Source organism: Endocarpon pusillum (assembly GCF_000464535.1).
Source record: "Endocarpon pusillum Z07020 unplaced genomic scaffold scaffold5524, whole genome shotgun sequence".
Lineage (NCBI taxonomy): Eukaryota > Fungi > Ascomycota > Eurotiomycetes > Verrucariales > Verrucariaceae > Endocarpon > Endocarpon pusillum.
This window is the reverse complement of record NW_006916522.1, coordinates 239,866-260,081: the sequence shown is the minus strand read 5'-3', so window position 1 is coordinate 260,081 and position 20,216 is coordinate 239,866. Positions and strand designations below refer to the sequence as shown.

The window sequence follows — 20,216 nt, the reverse complement described above, 5'->3', positions numbered from 1 at the left end:
GAGTACCATGGAACAGGAGATTGATACGACCCCTTTAGGGAAGTACAATCTCCTCCAGAGGGAAGCTACCGCTTCTGGCCCTGCAGATACTCCGTCGGATCCTCTGCGCAGGTTAACTAGTAGCACCCCTTGTGTACGATGGAGGAGTATATAGAGTAGAGCGCTGGCCGCACTGTAGATAGACTCCTCAGCTTACGTTTTAGCAATCTATGGACTATTGACTTGTTCTAGTTCCGAGCCATTGCACTCCACATATAGTAATCTACAGCCTTGTCAATTAAGCTAAATAGCCCTAAGTCATTGTTATTGAATGTATTCTAAATCAAATGCTTTTTATCTAAGTCCATTTATTTATATTAGTGGAGCTATAGCTATTCGTTGCTGTTAGGGCTCAACTTGTCAAGACAAGTCTCAACTACAGGTTGGGTCCAAGTGGGTTGATTAGGTAGAACAGGGGGTGCAATCAAAGATACTTCTGAATGTCTTCAAGCTAGGTATAAGCTGATAACATGAGTTGACTACGAAGACTATGAAACTATCTGGGAAGTGAGCGTGCTTATATAGGCTAGGAGATTCGTGCTCAGAGTTGATCATCCTGATCACCTCTGATCATTACGTCGTCCAGGTGTGACCTTGTGTGTAGTTCAGGGTCCACGCCTGTCCAAGTCCGTCATAGTTCCTTCGCAGAGCGCCAGGCATCTCCGTAGTACCTGTCTGTGCTTGGCGTGTTCACGTGCTGTAACAGTTGCCTAACGTGCTATGCGAAAAATTGTCTCGCCAAGTAGGGTGTCTCGACAAGTGCTTACCAGGAGAAGGGGTAGCTAAAGATATGAGCTCAGTGCCGTTAGTGGAAATGACAGCTATTCTGTCAAATAACGACCATACTAATATGATAAGAGAAGCATATTTTGACCATACTGTCACACTGTGACTATATTTTCGGTAAAACACGTTGTAAATAGTAAGATTTCATTAGATCACAGACGACTCAGCTACATGTCCTTGTACTCTCTTACGGTTAGGGCTCCTCTAGCATTATTTTAAGAGGACCTCTTCCTGCTAAGTGGTTCTGTACGGTAGCGCCAAATCCATTCTAACGTGGCGGGCACGGTTACAACGCAAATTCGGGACACTACAGTAGACTAGTACTTGAGATGTCACCATGTCAAGCCCGTCAAGCCCTTCAAGACTTGGCCCAACCTGGGGACTCGATGCCTGAAGGAGTAACGAGCCACTCCCTAAGCCGCCCTAGGACGGTACCTAAGAATTGCTGGCTGACCTCCTTAGGGCCAGAGTAAGCATCAGAAGCCCAGTTCCGGCAGGACGAGCGCTGAATTTGGCGGAACCACAGCCCAAATGGCCCTCACATGACCCGAAGAAGTTCCTAGCCGAAGAGATACAGGAATACCGAGGTGAATACACATTTGTAAAAGAAATGGGTTGGCTCAGAATTGACGGTCGCTACCTCTTCATAACCTTCACCATATAGTCGTTCCCTTCAATCGGCCCCATCATCCCAAAAGTAGGCTTCATACTATCAACGCGCGGGAACTCCTGGCTCGTTCCGTCAGGCCCCTTCACCAACTCAAGATCATACCGATGCAGCACCAGGCCGATGAAGCTGAGTACCTCCTGCATCGCCACGAACCGACCCGCGCAGAGCGTGGCGCCCCCTCCAAATGGCCGGTAGCTAGTGCTCCACTTCAAACTCTTGTTGTCGAGGAAGCGCTTGGAGTCAAAGACAAGCGCATCGCTTCCCCACACGGCGGTGTTCTCGTGGAGCTGGCGGTACGGGATCATGATTTTGCGGCCAGCGCGCAACATGTATTTGCCGATCGGCGTGTCGGTAACGATGTAGCGCATGCTGGCTGAGCTGGTGTACAAGCGAAGTACTTCCGATAGAGTCGAATTGAGCAAGGGGCAGTGATTGGTTAGATGAGCGATAGTGGGTGGTGTGGTGCGATTCTGGCGGTTGAGCTCAGTGCAGATGGATGTGAACAAGGATGGATCGCTCAGTATGTAGCAGAGTGCCCAGAAGCATAATTTGTACGTGTTGCCGTTTATACTAGAAAGGTGTGGTCAGTATCTATGCGGATCATCGGACAATTTCAGAGCTCAGGGGATCCGCTATGATGAAGTAGAATCGGGTGGATCAAATTCGGAGGACATACACAAAGTAGATGATCATGATGGCCGCAGCCATCTCATTTTCATCTAGTCCGGCCTCCCTCGACTCAGTTTCCATTGATTTAGTAAACCAAGCAGCGTCTTGGCGTATCTCCTTGGGCAACCTGTAGTACCTAGCAAGAGTCTCCGTAATGTTGTCTCTTACCGCCAAAACTTCCTGTGAAAATACCTTGGGGTATTGGAACAGAATCTTCCAAATACCGCGATCGAGCTCATAGAAGGATGAAAGCATGTCGGGTTCCAGTTCCCAAAGGAGTTTCCCCCAATAAGTCCTCGTTCCAGCTTCAATAAGCACACGTCCACATAATTTGAGCAACGAAACTTGCATTGATTCCGCTGTCCTGGAGGCTGGAAGTAGGCCATCTTCTGACAAAATGTCCCATTGCAGGAACTTGTCAATGTGACGAAGAAACGTGTCTGTGATCTCATCAGCATGAGACTTTGGCCCTTGGAGAAGTTGAAAATGGTGAAAGTCAATAGCAAGCCTAATGAGTGACTTGTTGCCAGGATTCAGGCCGGAGGTGCTGCTGCCGCTGGGATATGGTGGAGGTGCTCGATTCATCTTGTCCACGGTCTCAGCGGTGGCTCCACACGAGAGCATAAGATCTGAGATGAAGACATCGAACGATAGCGAATTGTTGTTCTTGTACACTTCGGCGACATCTTTGGGTTCTGTGATGACGTAAATCTCTTCGCCGCCCAGTGTCAGAGTGAACGGTTCACGGACTAAGTGCTCCGGTCTCTGAATGTCAGAGTCATGGCACAAATGTTCAGCGAAGGATGAGTGGAATAATCAACATACATGCCTGAATTGATGACAGAATATGAGTCTCGGAAGAACGCAATGGCAGATCCCACCCATGGCAACCAGTAAGGCAGCGGTCTTGGATCCTGAGGCCACAGTTTGGGCCGAATAGTGAATTTCCACAACCACCACGAGGCCCAGCATAGCGTAATGACAAGCAGTGGGAAGGAGATAGGACTGAGCGCCGCGTGGCCGTATTCTAAGAACATGATTGGGCTGGGTGGTGAAACAGACCAGGCAGTATTAGAAAGACGGTGGTAAGATGGATGATAGAAGGCGTGAAACAAGAAACAATCAGAGAATGCACCGCTGAATATGCAGCATTAACCGCGACATGATCAAATGCATTGTGGAGCTGCCATATGGATCAAGATTAGTGTTATTTTTACATATCAGATTCAAGTCTTGTCTTTAGACTGGGACTTTTTCATTCAGCGGGATTTAATTCATAACACAGCCGCTGGAAAGGCTAACATCCAGAATGAGCGGCTGCGTTGGAGGGTAAGCAGCCACGGCACCAGCTCCCCTGCGGTCGTATCGATATTCTCATAGCTTGATCATCGAGCTTGTTAGCATGGGTTCCTACGTCACCTGAAAGAAAATGGATTTCAAAGCTATCAATCCCTGTCATCCTATTGGATTGGAGCTAATTCATGACATTTCGTGTGTATCTGGAATCGCCTGAGAACTGGAGCTGGTAGGCGAACGAATACAAGGAGAGTTAGTGGTAGCCGAGCTCGGGGTGCCTGATTGAGGAGGTCGGGATGTTCAACCGGGCGAAATTATAATTTTAACTAAGTAACGTGCGAGTTAAGTAGTACTACGCCAATGCAGACCCGCTAAGCGCTGTGGGGGCCATCCGCTAATATCCTGCAGAGAATAGTTCTTATGTTTCTTCTTTTACTTTATGGAGAAAGATCAACACAGGCTAAAGCAGTCCATGCACAACCTGGGCCGACAAGGTAGAACTGCATGCTTGCCAGGGATGTGGTGCAAATCATTGCACCATCGAACCAACCAATCGTTCGGCCACAGTACTCATCTGTGCCCTTCTCATGTGTTCTCGTGCAACGGGTGCAATACTTACAAATAGCTGCCAGGTGCACAGCCTCTGTCACCGGCTTGTAGTCGATTCGTTCCTCTCACCACCTCTTTCTCTTCCTTTGCTTTGCTGTGATACAGCCAATATGGCCATGTCTGCTGCCGACCTCGCAGGTCAAGACCTGAATCTCATCCCCGCCGGTGTACCCCCAGCTGGATGGGGGGGCCTTCTTTCTGGGCCGGAACTCAGTAGCACTGGACTTGCAATCTTTTGTGTTCTGGCTCCCATAGCTTGCTTTGCTGTTGTATGCCGCCTAATCTCGAGTTGGAAAACACGCGACAGTGAAAATGGCGGTATTGGTTTGGCGGACTGTAAGTTGTGGGCATGTGGCAAGATTCTGGCTGCTCAGCTATTCTAACCGACATCTCAATGCAGACTGCTCTGTCGGGGCACTTGTTATCTCTATTGCCCAAGAAATTATTGTCATCACACGTAAGTATATACCACTTCGATGAACTATATCCAGACTAAGGAATCTCAGTTGGCGATTATGCGCGTCACATGTGGGACGTACCACTGGCAATGATGCTCAAGGAAAGCCTTTTCAAGGTGAACGCTGATCTACAGTGCCAACAAAGGAGTAAGCTGATACAAACCACCGCACAGAGAATGTTTGCCCAGTCTATCATCGCCTGGCCCGCCATTATCTTGGCTAAACTCGCTATTCTCTTTCTTTATCTCCGTCTTTTCCAAATCCAACCGGCGGCGCGATATGCCATCTACGCTGGAGTGTGCTGGACATTTATGACATATCTGCCCAACATGTTCATTTCTGCCTACTTTTGCGCTGCACACCCTGGCGAACCATGGGACATGAATGTTGGTCTTCGCTGCGCAAACAAGAGTGCATTGAAGTGGCTTGTGGTGTCAGCATGCATGTCTGTATTGCTAGACCTCTATATTCTTGCGCTCCCTATCCCAGTTATACGGAAGCTGAATATGACCGGCCGCAAACGGTTTGGTATCCTTCTCATATTCTTCACAGCATTCTTGTACGTATAATACCCTTTCATCATTTGAGTGGTCACTGCTAACATTGTTTGACAGTGCTTGTGTTTGCGCAACACTCACACTTGTATACCGTATTCTTCTCGTCAACACCACTGATACTCTTTGGCTCACTGCACAGCTTTGGATATGCAAGTAGGTCACCTTGTTCTTGAGACATTCAGTGTGGGACTAAGACTAATACACTTAGCTTGACTGAAAATTTTATTGCAATCATTGTGGGAGCTATGCCCGGAGCGAGCTCCTGGTTCAAATCCTTCGTCGTGCCAACTGCCTTCTTTGCTAAAATCTCATCGACATTTACATCGACCTTCTCGACCAATAAAAGCTACAAGAGCAAACCGTCCAAGAGCGGCAGTTCGGACGGCTCGTTTCGACTCAAAGATTACCCTGGCTACGACCACGAGTCACAGCGGACTTTGCATGGAAACGAGTCTGCACCCGGTGCACTCGGGAGCAAGATTCAGGTCAGGACATCATATGAAGTTAGACAAATCTAAAGATAGCCGTCCGATTTTATGAGCTTGAGGTTGATTATGGTGCAACATGATGGGATATGGCAGAACAGTGCACAACGTGATCTGTGTATTACAACTGTTGGATTAAGTTTAACTTAGCATAAGCACGGACATCCATAGTTCTTAGTTCAGGAGAGGGGATTCTGGAGAAACTTGGCAGGTTTGCATTACCGGCAACGAGTCATATTACTTTCCAGCTTAGTTTTGGCAAAAGAAAGCCTCTTGTGTAAGCCTGTGGATGCTTCGATGTTGTGGAACCATTTTCTATGCGCTAAAGTGGGTATCAGTTGGATAACTAACAATCTTGCTGGTGCCAACGGCTGTACATGACATGGCAACCCAGTCTTGAGGCTAGCATTCCGTGCTCTATACCTTGTCGCACTAGTGTTGAAGTGAAGGATTACCATCGTATCTGCATATGCAGATACGAAAAACTACTTTACCACCACGGGTCAAAGAATTGTAGCCCTGCCGTCGAGTGCCCAGCCAACGAAACACGGAATGCTGTTGGTTGAGGGCAGGGATCGGCCATCTATTTTTGGTGATTTCTCTCTGTCATGATAGTGTAGCGTAGATCATCAAACTTACCTGGACTGGGGTCAGTACCAAACACCCCAGTACCTCTGAGAGGTTTTACTACGTGGTGCGAATCTTTGCCGTGCGCTTGACTGCGTCTGTTCCGTCCCGAATTACTTCGTGCAAGTGGGATGTTGCCAAAAAGACGCCCTCAGCCTGGTGTGTGCCTTGCGTTAGTAGCACTTACCGTTAGCTTTTAGGAATGCCACTACGGCTTTGAACTTACATCCCATACTCATTCGATCATGAGGTCCAGTAAGGCCGCTGTAGCTGCAGTGGTCGAGCTCTTGAAACCCCTCACACTCTAGGCAGCAGCCCCTAGTAGGTCTTGGTAAAGAACCCCCCAGAACTTCCAAGTAAAGATTGAAGTGACCGCAGCCGGCTGATATTACTATGCCAAGGCGACACAACTTCTGATGCATGCCTCCGTGGCCATTCAATTGAAATGTCTCGAGTTGATTCTCATTCCTCGTTTCAAAGGAAGCTGGGTTCGTACGATGTAAGCCTTAAAAAGCGTGATCAACATATATGACTTGAGCAAGTGGCACGTACGAACGTCCATTCATATGGTAGCGAAACCATTCTTTCTTCCACCTGCATATTCTCTCTACGGTCTCCAAGGAGGCACAGCAGTTTCCACTTATCTACCACGGGTCTACGCCTGACCTCTCCACTGCAATCACCCGTCATATCTAACTCACCGCACTCAGCTTCCACGTTTGTAACCAACACCAGAATCAACAACCATGGACAAGAAAACGGTCCAACTAGGTCACGTGTTGGTGACGGGTGGTAGTGGCTTCTTAGGCTCACATATCGTTCAGCGCTTGCTGGCTGAGCCGGATGTCGTGGTGTTCTCCGTCAGCCGTAACCCACGTCAGCGTGATGCCCGAGCAAAGTACCGGGCAGTTGACATTACCGACGAAGGAAAGCTACGCGCTCTCTTTCAGGAGATAAAGCCGCGCGTTGTCATTCATACCGTGTCGCCATTGTCAACAGACAACAAGGCAGTGCTCCACCGCACCATCGTGGAAGGTACGAGAGCTCTTCTCCGATGCGCGGCCAATTGCCCGGAGACACGCGCTTTCGTCTACACCTCCAGTGATTCTGCGGTGGCGTCACCGTCGCTGCCAGATCGGAAGTTGCGAGAGGCTGACGCACAGCTGTACACCGCAACCCACTTCAACAACCCATATGGCCGGTCAAAGGCCCTTGCTGATGCCGCTGTGCTGGCCGCTGATAGTACAAATTTGCGCACCGCAACGCTCCGGCTACCAGCCATCTACGGAGAAGGTGACACCAATTTTATCCCACAGCTATTGTCAAGCGTCCGGAAAGGCGAACACAAGATGCAGCTGGGTGACGACCAGAAGCTGTTTGAGTTCGTCTATGTAAAGAGTGCGAGTGAGGCCCACGTACTTGCCGCCAAAGCGCTGCTGCGCACCGATACTGCCCAGACTGACAGAGAAAGTCCCAAGGTCCATGGCGAGGCCTTCTTTATCACCGACGGCCAACCGAGACACTTCTTCGATTTCGCACGTGAAGCCTATGCCGCAGCAGGCCACCCCGTTGCGCCTAATGAGATCAAAAAGATGCCGTTTGCTGTCGTGCAGGCTATGGCGTCAGTAGGAGAGTGGGCTTACTGGAGTTTCACCCTGGGTCGCTTGACCCCACAGATGCGGCGTCAGAGTATTGACCACCTGAATAAGGGATGTCACTGGTCTATTGAGAAAGCGCGGCAGCGGTTGGGCTACGCTCCGGTATTAGATCAGCACATTGCTATCAAGCGGAGCATGGAATGGGCTATGGCCCACGAGAAGTAAAAGGGGAGGGAAGGGGCAAAACATAGCTCTGTAGCCATCTCGAGAGAAGAAATGTGTTCTATTTACCCACAATGTACTAGTATGGGCGCCGTGTTAACGCCATGAAGCCATGGTCTTTAGAATCTATGAGCGATACAACGATACAATGGCGAAATTGGCCTCCCCACGTAAAAATGAAAGAGGACCACCCAGATGATCTAACACACCGGATCCAGCGTCTTCACCAAGACGTCAAAAGAAGTCCCCACACGATGTCACGCTGTATCACCCCTTGGCACTTACACTGGTGCTGCTGTCTCTCCGCCGCACATGCAGCTTTATGCTTCGTTTTGGTATCACCGATGACCGCCATTGAAACGATCTCTCGCCTCTTATTGGTGAGAGCTCGCAGTCGTATTTGAGCAGCAGGGTGGCAACTGCCAGCTTCAGCACTGCCGTTGCGTAGAATCGTCCAGGACTGCAGTCCATCAGCCCCTCCTCTCTATAAGAAAGGCACCACTGTACGAGAGATGAGGGAACATGCACTGACCATACTATTCGGCCCAGCCCCCAGATGAGCGAATCGGACGAATCTGTCAAGAAGGAGCCCTTGGCCGGGATCCCTGCGGAGCTGTGGTCCTGCTCGTTACTGCTGTCCTTGTTGTGCTGCGTCCCAACGAATCGGAACCCGTGAAAGCTTAATGCGTCTGGAAAGTTGTTCTCGTCACGCATTAGCGAACGATGAGGTACGCAGACCCAATCGCCCCGACGGAGATGCAGGCCATCTGAGAATGTGAATTCTTTCAGTGCTTGCCTCCGCACACCAGCTAAAACAGTTCTCAGCTAAAGCCTCGCTTGACTATGGGTGTGACAGTGAACTTACTGCTCTCAAAGGCACTGAGTCGAGCAGATTCCTTGAGGAAACTATCGAGCAGTGGCATTTCGCCTGGAGTGCCTTTCAATGCGTCAAGCTTGGTGTTATCCAACTCCTTGCGAAGTGGTTCTATGTACTCCTTGTGTGAGTAGAGGTCGAGGAGAGCAAACGTAACAGCCTTCAGAAGATATGTGAGTTATTTCGTGCAAGATAACGCAAGATCTAAAGGAGGACTTACGATAGATAGCGTATGTACTGATCCGTACCAGATCCCCATGACCTCACCAACTAAACGCTGAATGCTCCATGGATTTTTCTTGGGACTGGTTTCGATGAGCCATTGTAGACCGTCATTCTGTGTATCAACTTAGTCTAGGTTTGCGATGTACTTGAATTCACGAACTGCTCACACTGGACTGTCCGTTGCCTATACTCCGAAGCGAGAGTCGGCGTTCGATTTCTCGATGTAGACGATCATGGAATGAACGTGCTGCCCAGTGGTTCCTGGTCAAGTAGCGAGCGAAACAGCTTTCGAATCTTGTCAGTTGGCTTTTCAAAGAAACATAAAATTCCCACAATACGTACCGTGCGAGCGGATTAGGGAGCAATCTGAAGGCTTCAGCTGCAAGGGCTGACTCATGAGGAAAGCTGTACGCCGCCTCGAAGAAGTCAGAATCTTCCGCTGTTGCGCATTAGAGACTCCCTTTCATCATGGAGCCTAGGGACATTTACTCAACTCGTGACCGAAGAAGACGAAACTGTTTGTCTTGGCGACCAGTCTCTTCGACATATCGTAAATGGACAACTCGTAGCTGCCTGATCATATTCATCAGCACTGTCGGTAAGCCAGAGTAGAGACGATGGCATACCGGAACTGCTCTCATGATTCATGAGTTCTCTGTGTATGTGATTCGCAATCCTTTCTTGGAGACTTGGGAGGAGTTTAGGCAGATGAGATGTCAAGATTGTGCGTAGAGCTCGTACAAAACCCGTGCCTTCTACGCCCCTGACATCGTTCCACTCGAAGCCATGCATCGTGTACTTGGGTTGGAGAAACTATTCGGTGGAACCGGAAGTTTAGTGCTAGACCACTGAAATCATGGGGCACCGATGCTGCAACTTACATCTTTTGCGACCGCATGTAAAGACAAGACGTCAACCGGCGCTCGATTGATCTCTTCCAGATGCATTGGGGATGACACCATTTGATGTCTTCTACCTGGTGTGAGGATTTCGAATGGTTTCCCTTCAGCCTGGTAAATAGTTAGCCAGTAGATACTCAGAATTTGTTAGCAATGAATTCATTCGGACCTTGATGTATGCATCATTGATAACGTCTGCACCACCGAAGAGGTATACAAAGGTGTTGACCTGCTTTCGAATCACTCTGTATACTCCACTTACAAACCCTACAAACGCGGAGATGACAATCTGCGTGTGTATGCTCTCCAGAAATCTCTGTGGCCGGATCATAGTGAGGGACATACAAAGCACAAAATTGGAACCTGCGTACATTTTCACTCTGGCAAGAATTGAAGCCCATGGACTTTTCTGGTACCAGGGCGCCAAGCGTGATTGGTAAACAAGTACATGGGCGCAGCGAACATTAGCAGACGAATAGACAAACTATGGGCGGATGAGAACATAGCTCTGAGGCCAATGAATTCCGTCAAGGCCTTCCAAGGCATCGAGATGGCTGTATGCCGATTGGGGCCCATTACCGAGCAGCGACAACGAGGGGCTTGTCGGTTCGGATTAGCCAGCTAAGCCTAGCCATAATTAGAAATAACTTCGCAATCCACTGGGATGAGTCTTCATCGTCTTTAGCCGTGTTGTAGTCTTGTTGGCTACTACACTCAGAAAGTTGGTACATGATGTTTTATGCCAAGCTCTAGCGGGTTAGTATTAAGTGTAACGCTCAGTAAGAGAGTTGATAAACAGGCGTCGGGAGCTGCCGTAGGCTTACTACGGTACCAGGCCTAATTTTGTAACCCCCCCTGCTGAAAACGTTAGTATCAGTACAAAACATACTATGTAGAATTAAGTATAGACGCCCACGAAATAGCCCAAATGAGATTAGTCCGTGAAATCAAAGTTTCTACATTCCATTGGCATTATACTGCTTGATATCTCGTCTGCATCCACTGAAGCAGGGTAGTCAAAAGACACAGCATCCTATAAAGCATTGATTAGCCGCTTGTAGCTCATCCTATCATCAGGCTCATTAGTATCTTTGTAGAATTGGTAGAATGCGTACAGAGTAGAATAAGCAGATTTTGCAGGATGAGCAAAACTCGTGCAAAATAGTAACAGGGGTGCTGGCAGGGTTGTGTGTAAAAAACACGGTTGTAAGATATTTTGACCAAGGGGGGACCAAAATTAGGCCTGGTACCGTAGTACTCACAATGCTGTGTTACTAGTAGACTATTCTAGAAGCAACACAAACTCGCCAATCTTACTGCGTGCTACTACGATAGTACAGACTACGTCAGTTAGTAAGGAGACCCACTCAGATAAGCGGGCCCAGCCCGCGGAGGATCTTGTGATCGTACTATTACTTATAGAAGTTAGCCTATCCGGGTTGCCTGAAACGATCGCCGTCCCGTCTCGTGTGCCTTGCAGCCCTGGTTCGTCCCACATGCACATCACACCTGGCAACTACAGTTACTACGTACTGGTAATGATTTCCGTGGCTGGAATTGTAGTCGAGATGTTTACGTATGGAAGTAATGTTATGCATGACTAGCGGCTGCATGTTGGTTTCTTAAATAGCTTTCTTCGTTTTCACATGGTAAGTTAGCTTTGATCGAGTGACATGAAAGCAGGATCATAACCTTTCATTAGTGCCTGGGCACACATCCTCGACACAAGTGCGGCATGTGAGTACCGCGTATCGATCAATGTACGTGGCGCCTAGAATTCAAGTTCAGCATATACACACTGAGTCGTTACATAAAAATAGCCAAATATTGGCAGGACTCATTGACAAGGGTTTGCATCCATTGAAGGCTATGCCGCAGAGTGTCTGTTGCTGGCATTTTGGCCCGAAATTGACAATGTGCACAACACAGGTCATAGTACCTGCCTTGGTCTGGGCACATCGACCCATCTTTCTGCTTCGCCGTCGTCATATGAGCCGTCCAGCTTCGAGGATAATCTTTCTGAAAAAAACAACTTTGCAAAGCCCTATCGTTGAGCAGATTGAGCTCGATATCTGAAGGTTGAGAACACTTTGCACTCTTTGCACTTCGTGATGTCGCCAGCAACGACAATGGCCGATATCAAAACCATTGGGCCCTTCGTTGTGGGCGTTGTTGTTCTCCTTGGACTTGCTCGCCTTATTGAGAAGGTTCTTGGAATACAGAAACATAGCTCCGAGCCTCCCTTCATTCCTTCAAAGGTTCCATACTTTGGTCATCTCTACTTTATTATTCGACGTGGGGTGTCCTACTATGCGGAGCTGACGTGTGTGTTCCTTTGTTTCCAAATCAATGCCAGGAAGGACTCCGGCTGACATGTCGACGGTTCAGCGCCCAGTACCGAAAGAAGATATACAGTCTTGCAATGCCCGGGGGCCGCCTTTACGTTGTCAATTCACCCGAAGTAATCGGAGCGATACAGAAATTGCCAAGAGTACTGTCGTTCTGGTTCATCGAGGCATCGCTTACTAGAAACCTCGGTGGCATCAGCGACAAGGCAAATGATATCCTCCTTGACAATGCTCGAGGCGACAAGGGCTCGAACAGTCTAGTCATCGATGGCATGAAGGCGACGCATCAGGCCATGGCCGGCGAGCATCTCGAAACCTTGACCGCCCAGGCAATACAGCGAGCGGAGAAAGAACTCCGTCTTCTCGAAACAAGCGGAACGGAAAACGTGGTCGACTTGTGGGAATGGACACAGCATGTCTTCTCAATGGCAGTGTCCAGGGCAGTTTATGGGCCAAACAATCCTTACGAAGACCTTATGGTCGAGAGAGGTCTTGTGTGAGTACCAGCTAGTCATTAATATTTAGGCATGCATATGCTGACGGGAGAAGTGAGTTTTCTGATCACACTGTTACTTTCTTGACAGGACTTCCTCCCTGGATTTTCGTGCGAAAAGCATACAAAGCTCGCGAGAGAATTGTCTCAGCCTTTCACCAATTCTTTGCCCAAAAGAGTGACGAGAAGGCCTCCAAGCTCGTCCAAGTAAGGGCTAAGGTCTTGAGAGATTACGGCATTCCCGAAGCCGATGTTGCACGCTTTGAGTCCGTTAATGGCTTTGGAATTCTACTCAACCTCCTCCCAACGGCGTTCTGGACTCTTTTCCATGTCCTGGCCGATGCACAGCTCCTAGAAGTCGTGAGAGAAGAAGCTAAAGCGGCCCTAGGATCCCAGAAGGGTGACGCTATTCTGGGCGAAGCAGTGGATCTGACTGCAGCTGACCGGCTACCAACCTTATCCTCCATTTTGATGGAGAGTCTAAGATATCACACTGCAGGCGCCGCGGTCCGCATGGTCATGGAGGACCACATGCTCGATGGGAAATTCCTACTGAAAAGTGACAACTATGTTTTGATCCCGAACCACGGCGCACACTTTGACACTGAGGCGTGGGGTGCCAACGTTACCGAGTTTGATGCCTACCGCTTCGACAAGCGTCATGGGGCCAAGGTGCACCCAACCGCTTTCCGCGGTTTCGGGGGTGGAGTAAATCTCTGCCCCGGCCGTACATTTGCTTCCAGGATCATTGTCTTGATTGTAGCATCGCTTGTGCAAAGGTTTGATGTTGAGCCAATTACAAAGAGCGGAGGGTGGGAGGATCCTGGTCGGGACGAGACCAGCATGGCGATTGTGCTGGCACGTCCAAGAGAGAAGGTGATGGTACGAATGGTGCCGAGGGGGGCCTGAGCATTTCACTGACATGGGTGCAAGGTCATGTGTACTCTTATGTGGTATTAGCGGAGGCAACTGAAATACTATCCACCTGGATATAGCAAGTACGTAGTATGATCCGAGGAGCAAATACAAAACAACACTGCAGGGTTAGGCGAACTACTACAGGTGCTTCACTGCAGACCTTACACTATTTGAGTAAGTTAGCCCGGTTGTAGGGAACAAGGGAACACAGCGTACCTACTGGCCGAACATGCCGCATTTTAGTTGATCGGCTTCCCAAAGCGACCATATTTCAGCAAATAACCTTAACCCGCCCAAATGCATATTTAGGCACAAGGCACAATAGGCTCCAAAGCCGTTTTTTTCGCGGTCTTCTGCATGAAGAGCGCCTGTCTCATTTGTCCAGACCAGTCAACGGTCTGCCTGCAAGTCACCGACACAAGAGGGTTGCTACTGGTGCAGGAAATGTGTTACTTACGCTATCCGATTTGTCCATTTTCCCTTCCTGCAGGTAAGCACTTTCAGAAGCTGCCTTCCTAGCTGTGAGCTGATCTCCCATGTTCGTCCACGAGATCTGCGCCCTTGCGCCCCCAACTTCCATGCTCTGCTTTGTCGTTGAGCTAGGATAGAACGAAGATAGTCACTCACAGTTTACTCTATCACTCTAGTGCATTATATTGCGTAACGAGGAGGTTGTACGACCGACGCCACACCATGCCGTGTAACGCAAAAGTTAGTACGTACCAGATATCTCCCAAGGCAGCATTCAGAGACGATGGAAGGTAGTACGAAAATTAGCCAGGTTGCCAGCATAGAAGGTTTACTGAGCCATTTATATCACAATGTTCTGAAGTCAATCCGTCGCCCTATTCGGAACGGCGCGTACGATCACCACCCTCTCCATGTTTGTTGCTTGCGCACCTAGAGATTGTGTATTTCCTTGATTAGATGCATTCGTATTCAATTCGTGTGACGCTTCCGACATGTCTTTTCAGAAGATACTCGATCAGGCAGCCATAAACTCACTGAAAACCAACGTCGGGCAACATCCTTATTCTGCAATCTTCGCTTCTGCCGTTGTTGTGCTTCTAGCATGGCGGTTGGTGAGATTCACCATCGTGCCGGTCTTCCGGCCGAATGAGCCTAAAGAATATCCGTACTGGATTCCTGGTGAGGTCACTCAACCAACACTTATACGCCTGAGCAAGAATAATAGCTTTATGATCATCAGGCGTTGGACATCTCAAAAGCTTCATTGATAACTCGCAGGGTCTATTTACGAGTGGCAGGTGAGTATGGCGTTGGGCCAACTCCATTAAGAACACTACCGACGAATATCTTCCAGACTCTACTTCGGTAACACGCGCGAACCATTTACAATCACTTTGACCAATCTCCAGTTCTATGTTGTCACTAAGCCAGAAGATGTCTCCGAGGTCTACCGCAATACGACCACACTATCTTTCGATATCTTCGCGCAAGAGATCCTGGATTACTTTGGATGCTCCAAATCGTCCATCCAGAGCATGTACGAAAGGACTGATCCCCACAAGACAATCCATCCAAACCCAGATGGCAAGTCGCTTGCTCGTCTTTCACGCGATTTCCATATCCACCAGCTCTTTCCGGGTAGCGGCAATCTACTCGACGAGGTTGGTGCCTTGTTCATCAACTATTTCGACAAGGCTCTCACGGCAGATGGGCTCGCAGAGAGAGATCGACACGTGATGTTTGTGAGCGAGGATTCTGTCAAAGTCTCGCTCTTAGGATGGTTGTATGACATGGTTGCGGATTCTATTCTAGACCTTTACTTTGGCGACCTTCTTCGCAAGATCAAGCCAGATTTCGCGAAGGTCTTCCTTGAGTTCGATGAACACTCTTGGCAGGCATTGTTTCGGTATCCGCGCTTTCTAGGTAAGAAAATGTTCGCACCGATGGATCAAGTTGTCGACGCTATTGAGAAGTATTTCGAAGCGCCCCAGGAAGATCGACGGGACACAGTGTGGTACACGCCAGCACTGGAGAAGGAGATGAGGAATGTGAATGTCGGCAACCGAGACATTGCCATAATGATGATGACGATATATTGGGGGTAAGCCCCATCTGAGAATAAGATCCGATAGCCTCGAATTACTTATACTGATGCTTATAGGGCGAACACAAATACGGCGAGGGGAGCTTTCTGGATGCTCACATATCTGCTCTATGACAAGGAGCTCTTGGAACGCGTCCGCGCAGAAACTGCACCGGCATTCAAGGGAGAAACGACCGATCTTGATCATATCTGGAACAACAGTCCTCTCCTCCGCGGCGTATGGGACGAGACGCTACGCATAACCGCGTTCTCCTCCTCGGTACGGTTCGTGGCAGAAGACATAATGATTGGAGGTAAGCTTTTGCGCAAGAACCGCCGTATCATGATGCCCTACCGGCAAATGCACTTGAACGAAGCGGTATTTGGGGAGAAGACAAGCGAATTCGACGCCGAGCGATTTGTGAGGGACCCCAAGTTGCGCCGATACAACATGGCCTTTGGTGGAGGCTCGTCCCAGTGTCCCGGGCGGCATTTCTCCGGGCAGGCAGCCATGGTTTTCGTCGCAATGGTGCTACATCGTTTCGACCTCAGTCTCGATCCAGCTGATCAGAAATTTCCTGAGGCGGAGGAGAGTAAGCCAGTGCTAGGACTCATTAGCGTCAAGAAGAATTCGAGCCTTGAACTGAAGCTTAAGCGGAGAAACCTGGGAAAAAGGTAGGCAGCTGTGTGCACTGTTTGTTCCACTTGCGCTTACTTATGCAACCTATGTCTTGTGGTACCCACCACCAAGAGACTGAATACGGGAAGTTCGTCCTGATTGGCTGATCATCTTTTGTCTTATGCTCTTTTCTGTGAGACAGCGCAACTGAGTCAGTTGCAGCTATGTGCGTAATTTAGGAACAAATGGCTTTTCTCCTCGCGCTGGTCACCCTGTCAAGGGTGCTGATTAGGGGCTAATCAGGTGGGGTAATACTCCGTAGGCCACCAATGCTTGGCCATCCGGCCCTATTACGTAGTACTACGTTAGTAAACTATAACTAAATTTGGCGAGTGGGGAAGGCTTGGATTGTACTCGAGTATTTCATCCACCCAAAGCGCACCACTACTGTAGTATCATGCCTCGCAACAAAACCATGTAATTTAGCACGCAGGGACCTGCATTGGTCATACATCATGATGAACTGTTACTGAACTTTATCAAATTGCTGTCCGATATCACGCTGCGCGCGGTACCGTGATCAGGCGTACCATTTATCGACCCACAGAGATTGCTCATTCGTCTGAGGCTAAACTTACAAACTGTGATAGAGACTTAGTTACCTCGCTTTACAAGCAGAATGTGGTCACCAACTAGCTGTCAGATATTCCTTGCCTGCCCCTGAACACCTATATACAGGTTATTAGGAGGCATTGAGAGAGCGTCGCCCATCCCACTGCACAGCGACCAGCATTTTCATACCATGGGGTTGAGCAGAAACGTGCTTACTGCGCCCCACGCATTGTTTGCGCTGCTGTTGCTCCAGCCGCATCTCAGCATCTCAGCTCCAGTCAGTTCGGCCAACTGTGTACGTATCTACGAAGATTCCCCATGGTTTCTGTTGCTTCACGAATAGAAACTCCCTCCCTCGCATGGCGAATCCGGTTTAACCGCGCCGTTATAGTGCTCAGTCCTCACAGACAAGCTCCCAGACCGCACCTTTATCAGCGCGAGTGCGGCGTACAGCAGCTCCATCTCCTCGTACTGGGCCGAGCAGGAAACCGAGCTGAGGCCTGCCTGTGTAATTGTTGCTTCAACATCAAATGACGTTGCGACAGCTGTGCGAACTCTGACCGCACTGAACAACGGAAAGAACCAGTCCTGTCCTTTTGCTGTGCGTTCTGGTGGACATGGCAAGAGCGGCTTTTCGAATATCAATGGAGGTGTCGTACTTGACTTGAGCGCCCTGAACACTGTCTCCGTCAGCTATGACCACAAGATAGCAAGTATCGGACCAGGTGCAACATGGGGTGACGTGTATGGCATATTGGATCCGATGAACTTGACTGTTCCAGGCGGTCGACATGCAGGAGTTGGTGCTGGAGGACTGACGCTCGGAGGTATTTTTTATCGAGTTGCTAGAGGCACCATCGTTTCTTGCCCAGAGATACTGACAAACACGATTTTCTTCTCACAGGCGGTCTTTCATATTTTAACCCCTTAGTCGGTTTCACCTGCGACAATGTCGTTAACGCTGAAGTTGTTCTGGCATCTGGCGAAATTGTCAATGCCAATGAGAACGAGAACGATGATCTTCTTCTCGCTCTACGGGGTGGTTCCAACAACTTTGGAGTCGTCACCCGTATCGACATGGAAACGCTACCTCTGGGACAAATTTGGGGAGGAACGCAATACTACGCCCTTGAGACGTATACCCAGCAATTACAGGCGCTGTATGATTTTACGGCAGATCCGGAATACGACGAGTATGCTTCTAGCACGATGAGCTTTGGAGCGAACGCCGCTCAAGCAGTTGCTTTGAATAATCTGGTATATGCAAAGGCCACCCCAGAGCTGTCGCCGAAGTTGCAGCCATTTACTGAAATTCCTTCACTTTTTGGCACGCTGCGACAGACGAATTTGTCCGATGTAACGAATGAGCTGGCTGCTGCATCGCCAGATGGTTTTAGGTAAGTGACCTCTCCATTGCCTGACTTGTTAGGGTATGATCACTGCTCGTACTATATAAGGGTCAGGATTCATATGGTTCTGGCTAACCTATTGTGTCAGGCAAGCCACATACACAATGACCTTCAAGAACTCAGTTGAAGTATTTGAAGCCGCTTTCCAGCTCTGGAATGCCACAGTGCTAGAAACCACCACCGTCCGCAACATCTCCTTCGCATTCTCAATAGAACCGCTCCCCCTGGCCGTGCTCTCCAAATCCGCTCCTCGAGGCGGTAATCTGCTCAATCTGGCCGACTCATCCGAGCCGTTAGTCATCTGGCTCCTCTCCGCCACGTGGGGTGACGACGGAGACGATGCAAAGATGTTCGCACTGTGCAAGAAACTATGGGAGGACACGGAAGCAGCAGCTAAGCAATTAGATGCCTATCATCCACACAAGTACATTGGATATGCCGCTAAGGAACAAGACGTCTTCTCAGCATATGGTGCTGAAAACGTCGCATTTATGCGGGAGGTCAGCAAGAAATATGATCCTCAGCAAATCTTCCAGAGGGCAGTGCCTGGTGGTTTCAAGCTGCTCGATGTACAAGGTTAGCTGATGGATTTAGCAAGTTTTGCTTGTGATTGATTCTAGACCGAAAACGAACAAATGCAGATATATGCGTCGAGCGTATATTCGAGATTAGGAGATATCATATCCAAACGTCAGGTCCTAAAAGTTATTGAAGTCTGCCAAGCCTCTGGTGTTCACCAATACCACCCTAACTAATGCTTACTAGTTTAGTCGTGGAAATTAGCTGAGACTACTCCATATAAGAGTTAGCATCTGATAGACAGTTGGGGGCGCCGCTAATTTTTAGGGGCTTTAGGCACTTCGGCTGGGCTTCCCTCTCCTCAGGCTTAATGCTCAAATGCTTACAACAAAGTTTCTTGGGAATTAAGTAGTAATAATTAAGATCCCCGTCATCCCAGCCTAAAAATCCTTAGCACTGCGAAGGGAAGCAGCATTTACTACTGTTGGAATTGGCTGTACGTTTACGGCCAATTCCAACAACTACTAGAGTACCCAAACTCGAGCTTAAACTCGAGCTTATTCATTAGCACTTCGCTATCCATATAGACAGGTTGTTCTCAATGCCGTGCCAGGTTAACCGCATCCCTCTGTCATTATGGCCCAAGTAGAAGGAGTTACGAAGCACTGTCTGCCAGTATAAGCGGTATGTCAAGCTAAACTGATCTGCGTAGCTAACCAGGGGTAAGAGATATTCCTTAAAGAGAATGCGACAATGTATTCAAAGGTCAGTTGCTCCCACTCCGAAGCAGTAATGCTAATAATATTTATGCATCCTTCCCCTAGTACGGTTTCATCACACGAAGTGGGAAGCACGTGGCAGAACCGGGCCGTGGGCTACTGTACGATTATGGGCGCACAAGACCTGGGGAGGAAGTTGGTGGAGCTCTTGGCACAAATTCCAATGACATGGTAGGTGGGACAGTATCGTGGGGGCATCTAGTTCATATTCTTAATCCGTCTTGACATTTCTCTAGTCTGCTAAGAGCAACCTCAATCACGCCTCCGGTCCTCGGCCATGTATGGGCTGATGTGGAATCTATCGTATCTCGCTTCGTTAACCGTGCCCCACATCGAATTGATAAATAGCAGGCACAAAGTGGTGTATAGGGCGATTATAAAGTCGTTACAATCGCCCAAAAGCTGATCACACACCAAGCCGTTCTATTCCAGCCTTCACAATGTCTCCGTTT

The 20,216-nt window shown here is 48.9% G+C and overlaps 6 protein-coding genes across 6 annotated transcripts; 4 read left to right on the top strand and 2 right to left on the bottom strand.

The window, feature by feature from the left end:
• Positions 1–1,461: 1,461 nt before the first annotated feature.
• Positions 1,462–3,201, bottom strand: EPUS_03695 (uncharacterized protein; the record flags this gene model as incomplete). Its single annotated transcript, XM_007806542.1, has 3 exons — positions 1,462–2,065; positions 2,172–2,927; positions 2,990–3,201. 3 exons carry the CDS (start codon positions 3,199–3,201, stop codon positions 1,462–1,464), a joined length of 1,572 nt encoding a protein of 523 aa, XP_007804733.1.
• A 978-nt stretch (positions 3,202–4,179) lies between these two features.
• Positions 4,180–5,602, top strand: EPUS_03694 (uncharacterized protein; the record flags this gene model as incomplete). The annotated part of the gene is made up of 5 exons (XM_007806541.1): positions 4,180–4,405; positions 4,470–4,526; positions 4,576–5,086; positions 5,142–5,237; positions 5,293–5,602. 5 exons carry the CDS (start codon positions 4,180–4,182, stop codon positions 5,600–5,602), a joined length of 1,200 nt encoding a protein of 399 aa, XP_007804732.1.
• A 1,340-nt stretch (positions 5,603–6,942) lies between these two features.
• Positions 6,943–8,019, top strand: EPUS_03693 (uncharacterized protein; the record flags this gene model as incomplete). Its single annotated transcript, XM_007806540.1, has 1 exon — positions 6,943–8,019. One exon carries the CDS (start codon positions 6,943–6,945, stop codon positions 8,017–8,019), a length of 1,077 nt encoding a protein of 358 aa, XP_007804731.1.
• A 123-nt stretch (positions 8,020–8,142) lies between these two features.
• On the bottom strand, positions 8,143–10,345 carry EPUS_03692 (uncharacterized protein; the record flags this gene model as incomplete). The annotated part of the gene is made up of 11 exons (XM_007806539.1): positions 8,143–8,237; positions 8,302–8,476; positions 8,524–8,825; positions 8,882–9,050; positions 9,111–9,227; positions 9,283–9,376; positions 9,458–9,554; positions 9,605–9,688; positions 9,742–9,928; positions 9,997–10,125; positions 10,184–10,345. 11 exons carry the CDS (start codon positions 10,343–10,345, stop codon positions 8,143–8,145), a joined length of 1,611 nt encoding a protein of 536 aa, XP_007804730.1.
• Positions 10,346–12,125: 1,780 nt separating this feature from the next.
• EPUS_03691 (uncharacterized protein) lies at positions 12,126–13,815 on the top strand (the record flags this gene model as incomplete). Its single annotated transcript, XM_007806538.1, has 4 exons — positions 12,126–12,337; positions 12,403–12,858; positions 12,912–13,737; positions 13,789–13,815. The coding sequence occupies 4 exons, from the start codon at positions 12,126–12,128 to the stop codon at positions 13,813–13,815; spliced, it is 1,521 nt and encodes a 506-aa protein (XP_007804729.1).
• Positions 13,816–14,735: 920 nt separating this feature from the next.
• On the top strand, positions 14,736–19,047 carry EPUS_03690 (uncharacterized protein; the record flags this gene model as incomplete). Its single annotated transcript, XM_007806537.1, has 8 exons — positions 14,736–14,922; positions 14,984–15,041; positions 15,098–15,844; positions 15,905–16,501; positions 17,184–17,352; positions 17,449–17,884; positions 17,962–18,454; positions 18,555–19,047. 8 exons carry the CDS (start codon positions 14,736–14,738, stop codon positions 19,045–19,047), a joined length of 3,180 nt encoding a protein of 1,059 aa, XP_007804728.1.
• Between the last annotated feature and the right edge of the window lie 1,169 nt (positions 19,048–20,216).